Raw genomic sequence first — 19,633 nt, 5'->3', positions numbered from 1 at the left:
CCATCTCACACATGGGATTTGGGGCACCCTTGTACTGTACTGTGTAATGTATCCTGTGGTTTAGGGGAGCTACAGGCAGGGGTATTCCCAAATGTGAGGTCACCTGAATTGCCTGAGGGAGTGCATTAGAGAGTGGTAGAAAAAGCAAGTGATTCTGAGGTGTCCCTAGTGAAGTCCCAGCTAGGCCATTATTGTGGTTCTCATGAGTCTACTACAAGGTGAAGACATTATGAAAATGACATCAGGGTCACTGTTGTTGTGTACCAGTTAGGATGCCCACATACTTCCAGGAAGGTGACAACCACACCGTTAGACACTGAAATTCCATCTGAGGTCCATTTAAGTATGTCATTTTCTGGATTTGGTCATTAACTTCTGTAGTTCTTTTCCTTATCTAGGGAAGAAAATAAATTATTGTTCCAGATGGATGATGAGTTAAAAGAAGAGAGGGCAGAGTGTGACAAAAGCAAGGTAGATAGCTAATGCTACATGAGCCAACAGCTTCACTCACATGGGAGTGGTGTTCCCTCTGAGATTCTCCCTTACCTACAGCATGAAAAGGATAAGATAATTTCTGTTAAGATAGGAATATCTTACATGTCCAAAAGGATAATATTTTAACATTGTATGCTGTGTGATAATTTTTCATTTATATATACTGGGCCAGATGTTTAGCTGGTAAAAGTCAATGTAACTTCACTAATTGCAGAGGAGCTGCACCAAGTTGATGATTCAACCTTTGTTCATTTAATTGTTTAGATTTATCATATTTATTAACCTCAACATAGAGAATGCGGTTTTCATGACTGGTGTAAGGCATGATTTTTTTACAGAAAAGACGGATTCTGCTCTCAGTGACACCTAGCCCTGTCTTGTAGGTGAGGATTGAACCTGGCCATTATGTGTAAAATGAAATGTTTTATGTGAAATGCTCACATATGATAATACTTTGGTTGGTATTCATAGGGCCATGCTTACTCCATCTGTCTCAGTCATAAATATTTTAAGTGCATATTTCAGTAAATTTTAGGGTTTGTAACAATGTAGTAAAATCAAGTAGACGTGTAATAAATTCTAGCAAGCACAGAGACTTAGTTGTTTCTCAGTAAGATTCTGTTTGGCTGCTCAATAATATCTTGCTACGGCTGGAAAAATATTGAACCAAGTTTAAACTTCAACAGGTGTGCTGCTGAGAAAGTTGATTTTAGTATCTTTAGAACAATAGACTGGATTGTCAAAAAAGAGCAGCAAATGTGTTTGCAGAAGAATTTTAATCTGGCCTTTTTTTTTTTTCCTTTTTTGCTTAACATTCAGAAATACAGAATTACCTAAGAACAACATGCTGATGCAGGGATGAATGTTGATGCTTCTTAGCTTCCTCCATTTCCACATCCAACTAAATCCACCCCCGAAATGCCATGAGGACATTGAAAAGAGAGCCATTAGGCTGCCACCGTGTCTTTCTGATTTGCACTTGCCCAAAGTAACCTAGCAGCTTTTGGCAGAGCGCAGATAGCTTATTTGGCTGTTGGTTTTGAAGCAGCTTACTCCAAGGTATTCCAACATCTTCTACAGCCTTTCACTCCCTGAATCTACCTCCATGCCTCAGGCAGCGAGGAGGTCCCAGCAGTCTTCCTTAATTTCTGCATTAGGGAACTCCCGGGAACGTACCCAATAGCCACACCTGGGACTCCTCTGAGCCTGCTCTGTGCTTTTTGGCCAAAATCTCTCTCCTTTAGGAATAGATTGAGGAACTTGCAGTCAAGTCTAGTTGAGACTAAATCTAAGAAAACAAAGACCTGGGGAAGGGAGGGAACATGATGATACTTCAGTAAAAACAGCAAGGTTCGCATGGCTTTGCTCAATCTAGGTGAGCCTCTGTTTAAGACAAATTTTGTATTTAAATAAATATTGTGAAGCCTTAGAGTTTCCAGCATTCAAGAATAGAATAAAACTTGTCTGTGTTTAGTTTGTAGAGGTAGTTTTATATTATATGAGGGGTTTACAAGTATTTTCTTAAAGTTTTTCCAAGTGTTTTTTCGTTAGAACTGTATGCTGACTAGTAGCTATTTTCAGATACCGTTGTACTGAAACACTGACAAAGGCTACACCCAGGAACCACAGTTTCAGAATTTTGCCGTACTTCTGCCTGGTGAAGCCTGGTGCAAGTAACAAAATGTCAAGTCTTCTGTCTCACCCATAATTAAAAAGTGGATGTTCTGTTTATGTGTTTTCTTACAGCTGGCAGCATTAGAGAGACAGATCTTTGACTTCCTTGGTTTCCAATGGGCTCCTATCCTTGGCAATTTCCTACAAATAATAGTTGTCATTTTGGGTTTGTTTGGAACCATCCAGTTTAGGCCTCGATATATAGTTGTGGTAAGTCTCATTTATCTATTATTTTTTGCAATTCGTTTTAAAACCTGTCACATTACAAAGCAGAATTTTCTTGGTCTGAAAACACCAGATGGTATTTCTGTAGACATTTTAGAGGTCTCCATGTCTTTTTGCAAATGTAGGACTACTGAGTGGCATTTCTGAGATTTTGGAAGCTATCGAGAATGGGTAACCTAGATAAAGTGCTACCGAAAGTATGACTGTCATACAAGTTCTTAGTAAGATTCTTTAAAGAATGAAATACCTCGATGGGTCATGGGAACATCTACAATTAGACTATGCATAAATGAAGAAATGAAATGCAAATTGTTATTCTCTTTGCAATAGATAAGCAGAATCAATGTCCATTTAAAAAAAAATATTTGTAATGGTTAGGTTATACTTAGCTACATCTTCCTCTTAAATAGGGAGAAGCAAAGACTGTAGAAATTCCTTTGGTCCTGTGACCCATGGGTTCCAAAGAAATCTCCTTCTCACTTACATCTAACTTTGCCAAGACCTGTATTTATGGCCTTGACCCTAAATTGTTGTAAATTGTCTCTGATGCTTGTAACTTGAAGCTTCAGAGATTTTTTTTCCCCATGTTCTCAACATAGCCAGGAATAAAAAAACTTTCAAAGCTGTGAAGGAAACTGCCAACAAAAAATATCCCTTTTCCTCCCCCACAGTCCCTCCTGAATGGATGAATATTATGTCTTTACATGGCAGTGTCTGTATCTGGAACATTTCAGTTGTGTTGTCAGTAATGGCTAAAGTTTTTTTTTTTCCCTCACAAAAGAGTGAAATAAATGTCTGCTGGGGGAAAACTCATTAAGCAAATACTTTAAAAGCTTCATCTTTTCTAGTCAAGCCTGGAATCCTGTAATTCTTTGTCATGTCTTAAAAGAAAAAGTGAACAAAAAGTGCGCCCAGGGCTCTTTATACTCACGTTAGCTAAGCTTCACAAGCAGACCATAAGTAATTGAAAATGGATTGATGTAAATAATAGCACTTCTCTCTATTACCTGTGGTTGGAGAACTGGGCAGCAGTGTATATACGTCCATATATTGATGACACCTTTCTGTTTCATGTTTTCCATTTTATACATAAGACATTGGAAGCAAGTGAGGGTAAGCATCTGTAAAATTACATAGGAAATTTGTGTCTGAAGTGCAACACCACAAAATCTCTCGCCCCTCAGGTTCAGCACTGCTGTTCAGTGGTGGAAGCTCTGCTTTTGTTTTCAAATGAAACACAACAGATGTTCCCTGTTTCTATATCTTTTCCAATGTAAATGAACATTTTAGACTATATTAAATTTGTTTTAAAGTAGAGATAGAAAACTCGTAATTAAAGAAAGAAACACCCCAACAAGATACTTTCTCCTCAGATTTAACTGAACTCACATTCTGATTTAACTTTAAGCATATATTTAAGAGCTCAAGCTATAGTAGGTGCAAATACTCACTACTTGGGAAGATCAAGACTTTAGAGTAGCTTCTATCCCTACTAACATAAGGTTCCCAGTGAAGTAGGAGTAGTTTGAGCCAAATCCTGAAGTCTGAAGAGTGAAAGTACACAAGTTGTCTGGAACCATCCTCTCAGCTCAACACCAGCAGACGGGGGTGGCTTGCATGCCTCCCTATTCCCACTGTTCTTCTCCCTGGCTGAATACTTCTCCAAACCCTCTCCACCAATTCTGGCAGCAGTTAAAAAGACCCTTCAGTAAGCCAGTTCCACTCCTAAACTGTCAGAAAACCAGCCTAGCAAAAAGTGGGGAGTTTTTTGCTAGATTGGTGAGCTGAATCCAGTCTGTGAGGTTCCCAAAGGGTGCCAGGGCCAGCATAAGGCAAGGATTGGGACTGCAGTCGTGAACAGCAGTGTGGAGGCGGAGGGGAAAGGAGGAGATGCAAGACTTCCCTTGTTGTGAGCTACAAACTTGTCAGTTCAGCCTCTTGTCTAGCTTCACCCTCAGGCTGAATTCAGTGAATACCTCAAGCCAGCATAAGCAATAATCCTCCCTTTGCTCAGCTGCTACCTTCAGTCCCTGTGCTGTTCCTTCATTTGCACCAGCACAAGCATCAGTTCAGCCACTTGATAAACTATCAAAGCAGAACAGATCCAGCTGAAAAGCAACCATTTTCTTTTCCAGTGTTAATTTAAGTGGCAGTCAGCTTTCTGACCTGTTTCACTATGAGGCTTGTTCCAGCAGAAGGGAGGAGGTGCGAGAGGGGAAACAGGAGCAAGTAGCCAGAGGAAGGGGAAAAGTGCATGGAGTCTTTCTGCAGCAGTGCGGGGTTACACCAGCTTAAAGTCCTCGTTGGGCTATAGTCTGAGATTCTTCCAATAACACAGGCTCCCCAGAAGCTGTGCTTCCTAGGGCTCTCCCAGCCGCAGCTGGGCTTTGCCAGCTGTCCTCAGAAGCCCTAGAGGAGTCAGTGGTACAGACAGCAAAGACCCCTACCAGTGCCAGCTCCAGGCTTTCTTCACTAAGGCAAAAGGGAATCCGAAAGCATCTCTCCCAAGGAAGGACATAGACTGCCTCCCTGCTTCTGAAACCCTATAAAATCACGTTCCACCTGTTATAGTGGTAAACTTTTACTGCTGGCTTCAAATATAAAGTCTGTTTAATACAAATCTTCAATAGGGTCTGAATTTCAGTGTTACTTAAACGCAATATGCAGAGAGATTCCTACCCGAGCTCTGAGTAGTGAATTGGGCTCCAAATTCATTGAGAAGCTTTGTGGGCTTCCAAGTCCATATCTGCACCCTCAGCCACATCTAAGCCCCTGGGTATGTTAGTGGTTGGTGTCGCACATAGAGTGAGAATTTGGTTCTGTGGCTTTGGCATAAAAAAATGTGTTGAGTCATGCTTTTATGTACTCTGATTGCTGAAGCTTCTGGTTTAGATTAAGCTAAATCCAGTTTAACTGGAAAAGTAACCAAATACTTCAGGAAAAGTATGCTTAGTATCCATTGTCTTTTCCTTAAGACTTCCATGGAAATCAGCTTTGCTGGTGCATATGATCCCGTCGGGATACAAAAAATTGAAGTAAAGAGAGAATCAGGTCAGATACAACAGTTTACTTCTGTAAACTGTTTACACAAAATTGATCTGGCACATGTGCACACAAATTGTCCCCATGACAATCTCGTAGGGATCTTGACTTAAGCTGACCAGCTCTAGGGTCCTTGGTTTGACCTCAAGAGAAGGTTTTTAATGTGTCTTCTGTGCGATCAAGGCTGTGCCTGGAGGTTTCCCTGAGAAGAGAAGTTATACAAAAGCTTTCACTTTGCCATCCTATGCTGCATATGTCATGTCTCTCCCCTCAACATCCAACATTCAGCAGGAATGGGAAAGCAAGTCAATAAATGTGTTACATGTAGGGCCATAACTGGAAGCACATCTATACTGCAGTCAAATATGAGACTGTAGTTCTGCAGACACAACTGAGCAGGCTTTTGGTGCAGGTACCTAGACCCATGTAGCTCAGTGAGGGCTGCGATAGAAGCTGGATAAACACAGAAGCAGCTGGCTACCCTTCAGAGATAGGACTATAAGGATGATGATTCTGAAATAAATCTGGAATTTCACTTGCTCATAGGTAAAATTCTGAGTCCTCAGAGCTTAGGAAACACAGACAGAGAGAGGGAGCAACTGCATTAACTCCAAGTGTCCTAATTAGTTTAAATCCAATAATTATTTCTAATAGTTTTTGTATTAATTTCTAATTTAGATCAATTTTTGTGAACAATTTGTCCTGTCACTAAGTGGATGTGCTATTTTCAGTACTTGAATACTTTGTGGCTGAATTAAATCAGTGCAAAGTTCCCAGGGGACATAAAAGTGCAGAGCTGATTCCTAATTTTCCCATATTAGCTCATTTGAAACTTACTCAAACATTTGCAAAGAAGAAAAAACAGCTAAATTTCAGTTCTAACTACACTGTAACACACCTGTCACGCAGCTCCAGAGCTCTGCTGTGATCCATTTCCCTGTGCATGCTTTTCGTTTCTTGATAGAACTTGCTATCACCAGCAAGATTTTCAGGCTGTTAAAATTGATTAAAAATTATGACAGGGTACTTGTTAAAGTTGTTTTTTTTTCCCCTCTCCTACTTCTGATATGGGACTACAAAAGCCTTCTGAACGATGAGTCATATAGCTAAGATTGCACAAACCTGGCCCAAAGCTGAACATAAATGTATTAATGAACAGTGAGAGATGAAAATAATACACTTAAATAGGCGGAATATAAGGTGACAATCTCTGCTTTGCTTGCCTTAATTTATTCCATTAAATAATATGATATATAGGCAATGTGTACACCTGAATAGCTAGGAGGCAGTTTCTCAAAAAAAAAAAAAAAAGGCAGAAGAAAGGCTATACAGGATACTTTACACGGTATTCAAGCAAATGTTATACAGACACTCAAAACACGTGTGAAATATTTAGGCATCCAAAATTACTCCTTGAATATCCTTCCTGGTAAGTCCTGAGTTGTTACTGTTCCATCATGTTGATTTATGCCATTTTCCTTGTCATCTTTCACAAATATGACTAAGTAGGGCTCTGTAAGTACTGATGCTTCTGAGGCACAGCCAGATATTACAGGGGACGATCTGATGACTCAGTAGTTGCTGCCTTTCTCTTGAAGTATGCCTGAGCCAACATTCATTTCCCCTAATGCCATAACACTGTCAGAGGAGGTGCTGCACTTCAGATTAAATATGCACTTGAGATAGTTTATTAATTAAAGCTAAACTTATCCCACAATCCGTGTAATATCCAAACTTAGAAATTTCCCTTTTCTCTCTCACCTTTGAGTTCAAGAAGCCATCCTTCATACTTTTCCTTAACCCTTTCTTTTTGTGACATTGTGCCCATCTAATACCAATGATTTAACTCTAGAAGTGGTTGTATTTCACTGGTATATGAAAGGTATCTCTGCATCAGTTTCAATATGACCTGTAGACTCAAAAGGGGCATAAAAATATCACTATTCTAGAGAGGCTGGCATTAAGAAAGGGGATCTGAAAGGAACCTACTGGGTTGAACAATAATTTAATAGACATTTAACCTGTAAGGTTTAGGGAGTACTCTCTCCACGTAACATATAAGACTCCAAATGCTTCTTCACACCACATAATATACAATCCTTAGTGCAAAAGACGAAAAGCAAGAAAGCATACATGGGGAGAAATCTGCAAAGATTATCACCAGTGTCCTCGGTCCTTCCAGCAGAAGGAATCTGTCAGGTGAAAATGATTTTTAAGTAGTGCATCATATGGGCTGTAAAATAAAAAACCCCAACTCTTCTTATTGATTCAACCTATGTGGAAAATTCCTTCTTCATGCCAGATATGGTGAGGGTTGTGATGCTGAGCATGAGACCAGCTGATCCGGGAGGGCGGTGGGCACTGAATGTGGGTGGCCAAAGAACTGGGGCAGGAATCGCTGGGTGTGGTGGGGTAAGAGTGAGCAGACACAGCAGGACATTAAGGGTAGCATTCGGGACATGGGGCAGGAGAGGTTGAATGGCAGGTCAGGTCATGAAACAGGTTAGGTGAGGTTCCTTGGGAGGGAAATTAACCTTGAGGTTCAGTGTGAACCTGATGCTTCAAACCCTAACCACTCCTCCGTTGACAGCAAATGTGTGCCAGCGTGCATGACACCTTCCCCTGCCTGTTGTCCCTTCACGCAAAGGACAACAGCCCGGGGCTGCAGGCCGTTTCTCTGCTAGCTCAGAGGAGAGGTCTTCCTAATGGACCTAAAAGTTAAGCCTCACGTAGCAGCCTAAGCAGGTGTTAGTGTGATGCCACATAATGGAATATTGTTACTTTTTTTTTTTTTTTAACCTTGAAGGCACATACGTATAAATTTACACACATAATGTTCAGAAAGTATTACAAATTTTTCAGAAAGAAACACTCAAAAACTAAGAAAAGCTGCTATTAAAGCCCTCCTGTGCAATCTTAATGTGATCCTTTTATATATTTGTGGTTTGGACTCAGTGGATGCATACCAATTTTTTTTTCTAGGGGCACCTCAGTTGCAATAGAAAGGACAGACATTTGCGGGTTTTCTGGTGATAGTAGCTATAGAATAGAAACTTGATTTGCAGAAAACAGAAGACATGGGAAGAATGAGGCATGTGACAGCAAGAAAAAAAGGATTGCTTTTGTCGAAGGCTGCTCTGAGTGCTATCTCTGCTCTCAACTACTGAAACCTTTTTTGACACAAAGCGAGTAACTTAAACCAAACTTCTCACGTGCTATGTTTTCCCCTTGTGTTCTGGGTTCTTGTCTTGAGACTTTCTGGTCTGATTTGCACAACTGCTGAATGCTCAGCCACAGGGAGCTGAACACTGAGCTTGCAGAGTGCTGTACAACCCCAAGTGTTCTGAAAAATGAAGTTTTAAGCATCTCAAGTCGGATGCCTATAACGTATGAATACTTCTGAATGTAATCTCTGCATGTATCAGAACATCATTTGCATTCTGAGAGCTGTATCAACATAAAATAAATTAGTTAATGTTTGTGCAGCTCTCACACATTACAGTGATGAGCATCTTAGAAAACCTCATGAGGAAATTAATATTCTGTCTTCAGAGCAGGGTCTGAGCGACAAAGAGAAATGAAGTATTGAGTTAGCTGTTCATAAAATCTATTGAGTAAGGTAGGGTCTTTTAAAAAAAAAATATACCTACGATGATTTAATTAATGTTTGCATTGTATTGCACATCCACAAAAGAGAAAAGATCGCAAATATAACCAGAATCCTGACATCTCCTAATTTTGCTTTCTTGCTTTTGCTGTCTCAAAACTTTTCTTGTAATGTACTCTTCCTTAAGTACCAGTGACACTATACAAGGAAAAAATCTGCTACTTGCATAGCCAAAAAAATGTATTTTCAAATGCGGAGAAAAACTTTCTTACTTTTAAAAATTAGGTAGTACCAATTACTGAATATGTAATTATTATGTTCTTAAAGAAAACATAGCCTAAGTTTATATTCCTGCAGTTCAGTGAGAGTGAGGAAGAGCTCTCCCTTACACGGCAGCTGGGTTTCAAGGTGCACCCCTGCTTTGCACCTGCACTTCCCTTTCAGTAATCATCACAGCAGATAAGGGACTGCACAGGTCCTGACTGTGTAAAACAGCCTAGCTTGGCCTGGGAGAGCATGTTCAGGCAGTTTTTGCCTGCATGGTTCAGAGTTGTCGTTGGTGCCCATGGGACAGAATGAGGCCATTAGCACATTTGGCTTGGCCTGGCAGATCAAGTAGGTTTCCCGTTGTTGTGATGACAGATTTCATTCACGGACAGATAAAAACTTCTTTCTTAAGAAGAGGAATTCTCCTGAATATTCTGAAATCTGCTTTTTATGAGCAGCTGGGCTTGTATTAAGTGTTCATTAATTTTGAACACTCTGCACCTAATGTTCTGAGGACATACGCTGGAAAATCAGGAGCTTATGATGAGTTACTACAGAGTCAGCAAATGTGGTAAAATCTGATATCCTCTTTTAAGTTAATCTTATTAGTAGTACAGACCTTATACTGCTTACAGACCACAGCAGCTTTGACTGTTTCATAATAACCCAGCCTTCAGTTGCCACACTGCCCTTCTCTGTAAGCCAGAGGAAACGGCCCAGGTGTGTAACTATCATTTTGTATATCAATGACCTACTTCTTATGCCGTAGCCATCTCCAAACTGCCTAAATACCTCGTAAGAAATTAAATTAAAGCAGTTAACCTGTTTGGTGTACAGAAATGACTGTATGCATGTGGGGGTAATCAAAGTGGGGAAAAATTCAACCCCCTTCACCGGAACCTTTCGTTACACATCACAGGGAGGGGAAGTAACCCCAGACTGCCCAAGAAAGCCAAGCTGGTGGCACCCGTGCAATGGAAATGGGATCCAGCGTATTGTAGACTAGGGTGTTGAGCTTTACTGAGTATATTGAAGCAAAACAATAGCATGTTAGCCTCACCTGGTCACAGCTAATTAGACTTGCAAAGGCACTTAGCAGCAGTTCTCCACTGTGAAGGTTATAAGCACACAAATGGAAAGTGGCAGTCGCCCGTCAGACAGAAACGCTTCTGAGGTGCTGCCGCTCATTGCATTTTTCAGATGGGTGTAGCTCCAGCGTGGCTGAGTGTGCACGTAGCCCGTCAGACAGAAATGCTTCTGAGGTGTACTGCTTGGAGAGTTAATTGGGCGTAGTTTGCAGTTATATATAGGTAAACACTGCATCTGTAAGGAAATAGTGCCAGTCAATTATGCTGACAATTAAAATGCAAAAGATGATTTAAGGTAGACAAATTAATCTCCCATTCATGCTGTGGGTGGAGTATGAGTTCAGTCTTGCACTAGGGTAGGACACTGGAGAACCCAGAAGAGATATGGATATGTTCACCTATTAAGGGTGCATTGTAGGATCGGGTTCATGGCCACAAGGGCTGGAGAAGTAGTGAGCTATTTTTAATGTAATCAAAATACCTTTTACTGAAAGACTCTTAAGAGATCAGATTTAGCCTTTACCTGTTTGTTTTTGAAAAATATCCAAATTTTCCAATAGATCCAATAGATCTTCTGTTTTATTTGATGGTGGGTTTTTTTGTGTCTTTCTTCATAATATTTAAATATTATTTTAATAATATTTACTTATTTAAATTACTGCGATTCTGGAATCTCCATTAACAGAGCTAAATCATGATTTATGAATGACTCACAGTTGCCCCAAAAACAGTGTTTAAGTCAGCATTTTGGACTTAATTGGTATCAGTAGGATAGTGTAAAACTGTAAAGAATAAATCTGTTTTATTGGTATGTATTTAGAGCAGCAATGAATATTGGATTTGTAATTTCCTATGGTTCTTAGAGGACTTCTACAGGGAGAACTCCTTTTCTGAACTCTCTGCGCTTGTCTGTTCCCAGAAGAACAATGCTTGTTGATATCAGGTTTTTTATTATTGATCTGCTCAGTATAAAGACCTCTTTCATCTTCACATTTCATTTTTCTGTCTTTTTGCTTTCATCCGGCTTTGTGTTTAGTACACGGTGTGGACTGCCCTGTGGGTCACCTGGAATGTTTTCATTATCTGCTTCTATTTGGAAGTAGGCGGACTTTCTAAGGTAGGTCACTTATCCTTCTTCAGGTTTATGGGAGGGTGTTTTAACAGCAGAACTCTCAGATTTTAGAAGACTGGAACCACAGAGGAAAAATGTAGTTGTTTGAACATACAGTTTGACCTTTGGAGTTCCCCTCCGATGAGAACTCCAGTGTTTGAACTTGTCTCTGATAGTAAATAGTCATAGGTTTGAAGTACATAAATGCTGTGAATCTGAATTACAGTTGCCTTCCGAAGTACAATTGGGGGTGGGGAGCAGGGGATAAAAATGTTATTCAGTGGAAAATTTGAGGCTCTTTTTGATTGTTGGAAAACAGACAACGTCATTTTGGTTGAATTTTCAAGTGTGTTTGAAAAATGTATCTGAATTTCCAAGACTACTTTGAAAGCAGCTAAAGAAAACTACTAAGAAGGTTAGTGTAATAACTTGTTGAGCAAATTGGTCTCACGGTGAGAATGTTAATTCTTTATAAAAAAGAACAAATGGCAAAGGATGACTTTTCCACATCTGAATAAAACTTTCCTTTACATGACACTCAATGCTCTAGGTCACTGATTCCTTATTCAAACCTCCTATTAGAGCAGAAATGTTTGCTGGAAGCATCGAGATACATGTTGCGTTTGTACAAAGTAGCACTTACATTAGCGTAGGTTGTATTTAGCATTGTATCTACAGTGAGTTCCATACAGCTTCTGCAGGTTTTTGTCCTCCTGTTAGACATAGATGATATTGATCTTTGTTTACCACATTCATACTTAAATGATTCCAGGCACGGTATGCCCATAGCGCAAGCAGATTCTGGTATTATTAATAGAATAAATGTCCCCGTTACTAGTTGTAGATTTAGTGATAAGAACTTCATCACTGTTAATTCATGCAATGCTTTTAGAGAACTGTGAACTCCACTCAGTTCAGATGGGAACATTTGTGAGCTACATACTTTTTTGGGTTCAGCATTAAAGCTCCTAGCTTTTGGCTGACAACAAACGGAAAACTGGTGAAACCGATTTAATAAGAAATAAAATGTAATTTACTCAGTTAAAATTCCATTAAAATTAAAGGTTTCAGTGGTAGATTCCTTTGGTGATAAAATTCCGTAATGAAAAGCTACAACAGTTTATTTTTTCTCCAAATATGATGTAGTTCACCAGAAGTCATAGGCTTGATGAGGAAATTAATGCATTTCATAGACGATCAAAATAAATGATTGTATTGGTATATTCTGACTTAAAAATCTATTAGATGAAGGAAGAGCAACACATGGAAGTGATGAATGCCCAAAGTAATTGTTCATTTTCATTATACGTAGAGTTTGTGTTTTTTCAATCAGTTGGGTGATGACTTTTTATAGTGACTATTATATTTTTATAGATAACTAGTGTTTTTATCTTAGTGCCTAGGAAGTGAAGCGAAACTTTTAGTCTGACCCGAGTCTGAAAATTTGAGTTGTCTTTCCATTGATTGCAAAGCATTCTGATTATATCCTTAGTGTAAGGGGATTATAAACCAGCAAGTATGAGCTGAAATCTTGTATCTTCCAGTTTCACCAATGTGTTTCACTTTTAGGTCTTCTTACTTAACATATATGACAAATCACAATGCAGAGAAATAGTAGCACAAATACTACTCAGCAATAATTATATTATTTATAATATAATAATGATAATACTTTTATTGGTATGTATTTCAGTTGAGCTCAGAATTTTGGTGGCGTTTTTATCTTGTGGTTTATAATTACAACATTTGAAAAGTAGTTTCTCAACGAGGCGATAGACACAAAATTATTTCCGTAGAAATTAACTGCTCTTGTATAGATTACCTCAAAGGCACTAGGATCGGGACCAAGCTAGTAATGATAAAATCAAGACTTTTGTTCAGTAAACCGTGGAATTTGGGGACCATTTAATGCTGTTTCTGAAAACTATGCTAGAGATGATGCGGTCGTCAAGAGACTGAGGTCTTTTTGCACCATATGCAGAAAATCCTGGGTATTTACAAACTGATGCGTATTTGACACTGACTTAATTGGGACCCACATTTCACCCAACATGCTAGCTTAAAAATTTCATCATTGCTTTCCATGAATATGTTCCTGTGTTGTCAGGCATGATAGAAAGGTGCTGTTATCAAGGTACGTTAGTGTGGTTGGGAAATCAAACGCCATCAGAAGCTTTTCAAGGATGGCTATTTTCTCAGCGTTGAAATCTTGGCAGGGAGTATTCACCTTGTTTCTTGCTATTGTTCTATTTTTCCATTTTAAAAAAGGTTTTGTTACTGAAATGAATGTAGATTGATTATAATTTTTAACTTCTGTTGACATACTATCAGGGAAAATTATGATGCTGTCTGGCAGCTGACTGATTTCTCTTGGTTTGTTTGTTTTTAAGCACTATCATGTTTATATTTTCTCTGACCAGAAGCAGAGTTAGCTGTTGCTTGGAGTCCTGTGAATTTATTAGGTCTCTGATTATGAATACTATCAGAAAATATAACTTGGTGCATGATTAAATGGTAATTTTAATTCAATGTCTTCACATGGAGTACGCATACAACGTGGACAGACTTTTCAAATGTCCTAATAGAAACCCCCCACCGCTGAAATCTTGCTCAGATCTTATTCTTGTGGTGGAAAGGAAAATCTCCTTTGAATATTCTCTGTTTGAATTCTGCCAAGAATTTCCACTACTGTTAATGGAAAATTTAAATAAGAAGGATATAGGTAATTTAGGCCTGTTCTTTGCTGTGAGAGTTTGAAGGAAACATTTTTCCTTCAATTATAATGCATAATGTTCAGATTTTCCTGGTAAACAGATTTTTTTTTTTTTAAAGGAACAGCTTGATATTTAGTTTAAAGTTTATGGATCTAGTACACCAAGATCTTTAAACTTTTCCTGGTAAAGAACTACAAAAACTTCTGCCACCTACCCTCCCAGTGTCAAACACAATGTATGTGACTTAATCCTTTCCATTATTTCAGAAAAGTATGATGTTTCTTCACAAGAGTGACATGGAAAGCCTGTATAGTTTTAGTTGAAAACACATTTCATTTTTTAAAATAATTTGGGGGGAAAAAAAAAGAAGGCAATTTCATACATACACAAATTCCCACCAAAGTTTGTTTTTAATAATCTGGAGGGCCAAACTGGTAAACCTGAGGGGAGGAAGCTGACGGGGAGGGCTAAGCTGGGAACTGGAAGACTGTATGTATGGCTGTAGGCTTGTCATTGAGGAATTCACTTGGGTTTTCATCCCTGCTGCAATTAATATCACATTATTTTATATAAAGAGGGAAAGCTTCACAGAAGAGCTTTCTCTGAAAGCACCCCCAATAACTACAGTATGGTAGTTAGGGCAATCTCCTGGGAAAAGGATGATATGGATTGAAGTTGTCTCGGGTGTGAAAGGGGAATAAACCTGGCTCTCCCACAGCCGGGTGTTGTAAGTAGAAAGCTAATGAGTAAAGGTTTCCTTTCTAACTACCTTGTAAACAAGGTATAAGTGACGCTCTTTTTTCACTTGTTACAGATGTGCGAATAAAATTTTAATGCTTTTTCAGGGCTGAGGAAATTGTATTTGATCAGAAATAAAATAAATATAACCCTATGACTCTTTTTTTGTTTGTGTTAACTTAGGGTTCTTTAATGCTTTTTTTCATTTCTGATTTTAGCAGTGAAAAAGCTGCCAGTATGAAAAATGAAATTTGCCTGTATTTTTTGTTTACTACTTTTATGAAATTGAAAGCATAATTTTTAGTGTTAACCACTCTGTATGAGAGAAACAAAGCTGCTATTATAACATGACCTTTTAATCCTCTGCTGCAGGACGACAGATTGCTACATCCACACATGAGCTCATTAGTTGTTTGGATCTTATTCTATGTCTTGAAATGAAAATGTGTTCTAATTGCCACGTTCGAGAGCGTAGACAATTTCAAATGTATAGACATAAACACAAATCTCAAGGCAATAAGAGGCAAAAAAAAATTCTCCAAAGCACATTTGAAAATAAAGTTTGATTGTATCTTACCTGATACAATACCAGAAGCTGTTATTTTGAAGTTTTGTATGTTATTCTTAAATATGGACAAGAGAACTTCTAACTTGTATAAGCCAGCCCTCCATCCCCAGCAATACATTTTTATGTACTTCTTACGTTACAAAGGAGACCTCATTTATTTAGTTTGCACTGTTAATATTTCTATCATTTGTATCCCTCCAGTATTTCAGATCCAGTATGAGAATAGCTGTGTTTACTTGTATTTATCATTCACTCTGCCAGCTGATACTTTTTGATAGACCATTTTTCTACTACTTGTTTTATGGTGGGTTACAGTGACATTTGTTTGCATGTGTTACTGCCTTTACCCAGTAAATGTATAGCAGCCCCCCAGTACTGTGTACTCCTTTCTTGTTGTTTGATATACCTTACCTAAGCAGCTGGGCAAGGTCAATGAGCTCTTTTCTTTTTCTATGATGTATCTGCTTGTTCTGCCCAGTTTTTCTGTGGCATGCTTCTTGAGCATGAACTTTGCTTCATTCTGGATTATTTTAAGTTTAGCTCTCAAGGTTGAGCTCTCTGTCAACTATATCTGTTGTATTGCTTTTGGCCAAGGATTTGCATGACAAACACTCATATTCAGTAGGAAACCGCTTCTAAAACAGCTTACGTTTATTATCTGGTCCTTAGTTTTAGGTCTTGAATTTAGATGAATGTGAACTGAAAAAAATGCCCGTATGAAAAATGAAATTTGCCTGTGTTTTTCAATTACTAGTTCTTACGTCTGTAACTTGAGAGCTTGGTGCTGGGTTGGGGCAATCCCAAACATGGATACAGGCTGGGCAATGAGTGGATTGAGACCAGCCCTGCAGAGAAGGACTTGGGGATACTGGTGGATGAAAAACTGAATATGAGCTGGCAGTGTGCACTCGCAGCCCAGAAAGCCAACTGTATCCTGGGCTGCATCACAAGAAGCGTGGCCAGCAGGTCGAGGGAGGTGATTCTGTCCCTCTACTCTGCTCTGGTGAGACCCCACCTGGAGTACTGTGTTCAGCTCTGGGGCCCTGAGTATAAGAAAGACATGGACCTGCTCGAGTGTGTCAAGAGGAGGGCCACGAAGATGATCAGGGGGCTGAAGCACCTCCTATATGAGGACATGCTGAGGGAGTTGGGGTTGTTTAGCCTAGAGAAGAGAAGGCTCCAGGGAGACCTTATAGTGGCCTTTCAGCACTTAAAGGGGGTCTACAGGAAAGATGGGAAGGGACTCTTTATCAGGGAGTGTAGTAATAGGACAAGGGGTAATGGCTTTAAACTAAAAGAGGGTAGATTTAGACTAGCTATAAGGAAGAAATGTTTTACGCTGAGGGTGGTGAAACACTGGAACAGGTTGCCTGGAGAAGTTGTGGATGCCCCCTCCCTGGAAGCGATCAAGGCCAAGTTGGATGACGCTTTGAGCAACCTGATCTAGTGGAAGGTATCTCTGCCCATGGCAGGGGATTTGGAACTAGATGATCTGTAAGGTCCCTTCCGACCCAAACATTCTATGGTTCTATGGTGATTTTATGATTCTATGATGGCACTAGCTTCATTACTCTTTCCCCTGAAGCCAAAGGAAATTTTGCATGTGTTAATTAATAAAACAATCTTTTTTCACATGGTTTTTTTCTAGTATTATTTACTTTTATCAATGGAAGCTCAAAGTCTCTAGGGCTCCCAGCCAAATTTATTAAACTGGAGTCAGAACTATAGACTAAACTTTTATAAGGATCTGTAGTCGGAGGATAGAATTATAACTCTGTTAAAAATAATGTTTTATTCCATCTGAGGACAAAATGGACTAATAAATTACTTTGTAAAACGCTGTGGGAATGGTAACTTAATACTCTTTCCTAAACAAAATATTGTACATCAGAATGGGGGCTAATCATGTGGACTTTATCCTGTCTACTTTTGGAATCCAATTTATTCCATCTGGTGCATGTCAGTCAGTCCTTAATTGTTGTACAATTATATCTAATAATCTCAAATGGAGTAAGTTAAGCTCAAAACCAATGCTAATTTGTAATTAAAAGAGATGCTTGTCTCTCTCTTTTTTTGAATGAAATAAGAGCATAAGCATAGCTTGAATTTAGGATAACAATATGAAAGAAAAAGTGATTCTCATTCTAACTTGTGCTGATGTAAGTGAGAAAATGGAGACAATTATTTTGGCATAATTAGCATTATAATTAGCTCTATGGCGTAGTCCATTCCAAAAAACTTGTGGACAAAGTTGACAGCATCCATAGGAAAGAAGGAAAAAGTGACAAACTTAAAAAAAATAAAACCTATATGAAAAATCAGTGGGGGACAGTTGGGGGGGGGGGGCAAGGAGGATTTCCTTAGTCTAAGCAGAAGGCTGAAGGTAGAGCATAATACATCTACTCACATGTAAGTGATTTTTATGTGGAGGAAAGTGATCAGATTTTTTCATATCCACTGGGGAAAAAGGGCAAGAAATAATTTGCTGAGCATGTGGCAAAGAAGATTTGGTTGGAGGTCAGGAGAAGCTTTTTAATAAGAAGGGCATTGAATAGGATCTAAAGCTGTTACAAAGCCTCATCACTGGATATTTTGAAGAATGAAGTAAAGGAATATCGATGTGGGGTGATCTAGGTAACTCTTCTGCCCCGACATTTTTAATCTATAGAAATAAGCCTCTGTCAAGATAAAAACCCAAGTTAGTGTCCGTGGATGACTTAGGGTAGGAGGGTTAAAAAATGAAAAAGTGAGTACAAGTTGAAGACTCAAAACTTCATCTTTAATCAACTCAGAGTCTTATTAACTTCGTCAGGAGTGACATTCCAGCTGGGGAGCTTGGGGTGTCTCTGGCTTTTTTTCCCAGCAACCGTGTAGGGACACAGAAAATGGGGGACCCCAGTGGAGGCTCCAAGGTGGCTGACAACAGTTCTTGAGCGTGCGCAGGTGGGGTTTTGGTATTCAGCTCTGTGACACCAAGTGGGAGGTGATGCTGTCATTGCTGTTCACTCCTGATAGAGATTAGGCATCTGTTACAGATAGACTCGTGCTTTCTGTTCTGTTGATGGATTTTTAACTGAACACAAATCATTGCCTTTCACAGCAACATATCCTTCACTGAGCACAATGTGAGAGTGATAATAGTATATTTCTCTGCTGCTGGACATGGTGCATGCATTCATGTCCAACTCAGCTGAGAATTTCTTCCACACATCTCTGATTCATATCAGCTGCTTTTGGTCAGCATCTCTCTTGGGCCTTAGGAGACTACATACCCACGACCTTCTTATTCTCCCTGCTGCTATATGTCCATTTACTTCAGCTGATGCCATCATCTGCTACTAGCTGTGATATGGACAATAACGGATCATGCTAAAGCGCTGGATGTAGCTGTAGGCATTCTGCAGTTTCTAGACATTACAAATGACTGGTTTTATAGCAGTAGTTAAATATAATCTCTTCCTAGTGTGTGCGCTAATAAAATTCAGCTTGCAGAAATTAAACCTCATGAAAAGATTATTTTTGTTTCTTTGAGGTTTGGACCCTCTTGCCGCCTCCTCCTTCCCCAACTTTACTATTCCAAAAGGGTTTAAAGAATTGTTGTTTTAAAGTAACATTCCAGAATCTTCTTTGACATGGAAAAAGGAGGAATGCTAATTAAGCACCATTTAAGTAAATAGACTTAAACTGCTATAGTGGCAAAGAAAAACAGACTCAATATAACTTTTAATGCTTGCATCATATAATCCATTTAATTCCCTTGGCCTTCACTTTTTCTTTCAACCAGCTCTCAGAAGTAACAGGTGTTTTAAAAAAAAAAAACAACAAGTTTTTAGAACCAGCTGCCTCCTTTTTGTTATTCTTGTGCCCTTTCCTACAATAGATGTTCCATTGAAATGCGTTTGCTAAAATATGAACTTCTAATATGACCTTTGTTATGCAAGTTGCTCCTCCCATCCTGCTGCTCTCTCACCATAAAGAGAAATAATCTCCAGGTTCAACTGTATTTAATACTTTTCATAATGTTCTGTTCAAACAGCAACCTTTTGAATTTTTAATTACTTTGGCAATAAACCTGGAATCCAATTTACTGCAAAGTTATGCAGT

At 39.0% G+C, this 19,633-nt stretch overlaps 1 protein-coding gene across 2 annotated transcripts in view; it reads left to right on the top strand.

Moving 5' to 3' along the window:
- Positions 1 to 19,633, top strand: part of NKAIN3 (sodium/potassium transporting ATPase interacting 3) — a 388,683-nt gene that overhangs the window by 189,713 nt on the left and 179,337 nt on the right. For both annotated transcript variants that reach the window (XM_076332205.1, XM_076332204.1), the window contains exons 2-3: positions 2,242 to 2,379; positions 11,435 to 11,515. In XM_076332205.1, coding sequence (XP_076188320.1) covers positions 2,242 to 2,379; positions 11,435 to 11,515 — 219 coding nt within the window. The remainder of the gene's footprint in view (positions 1 to 2,241; positions 2,380 to 11,434; positions 11,516 to 19,633) is intronic.

Source organism: Aptenodytes patagonicus, chromosome 2, assembly GCF_965638725.1.
Source record: "Aptenodytes patagonicus chromosome 2, bAptPat1.pri.cur, whole genome shotgun sequence".
In the NCBI taxonomy this organism is placed as follows: domain Eukaryota; kingdom Metazoa; phylum Chordata; class Aves; order Sphenisciformes; family Spheniscidae; genus Aptenodytes; species Aptenodytes patagonicus.
This window is presented reverse-complemented; position numbering and strand designations above follow the sequence as displayed.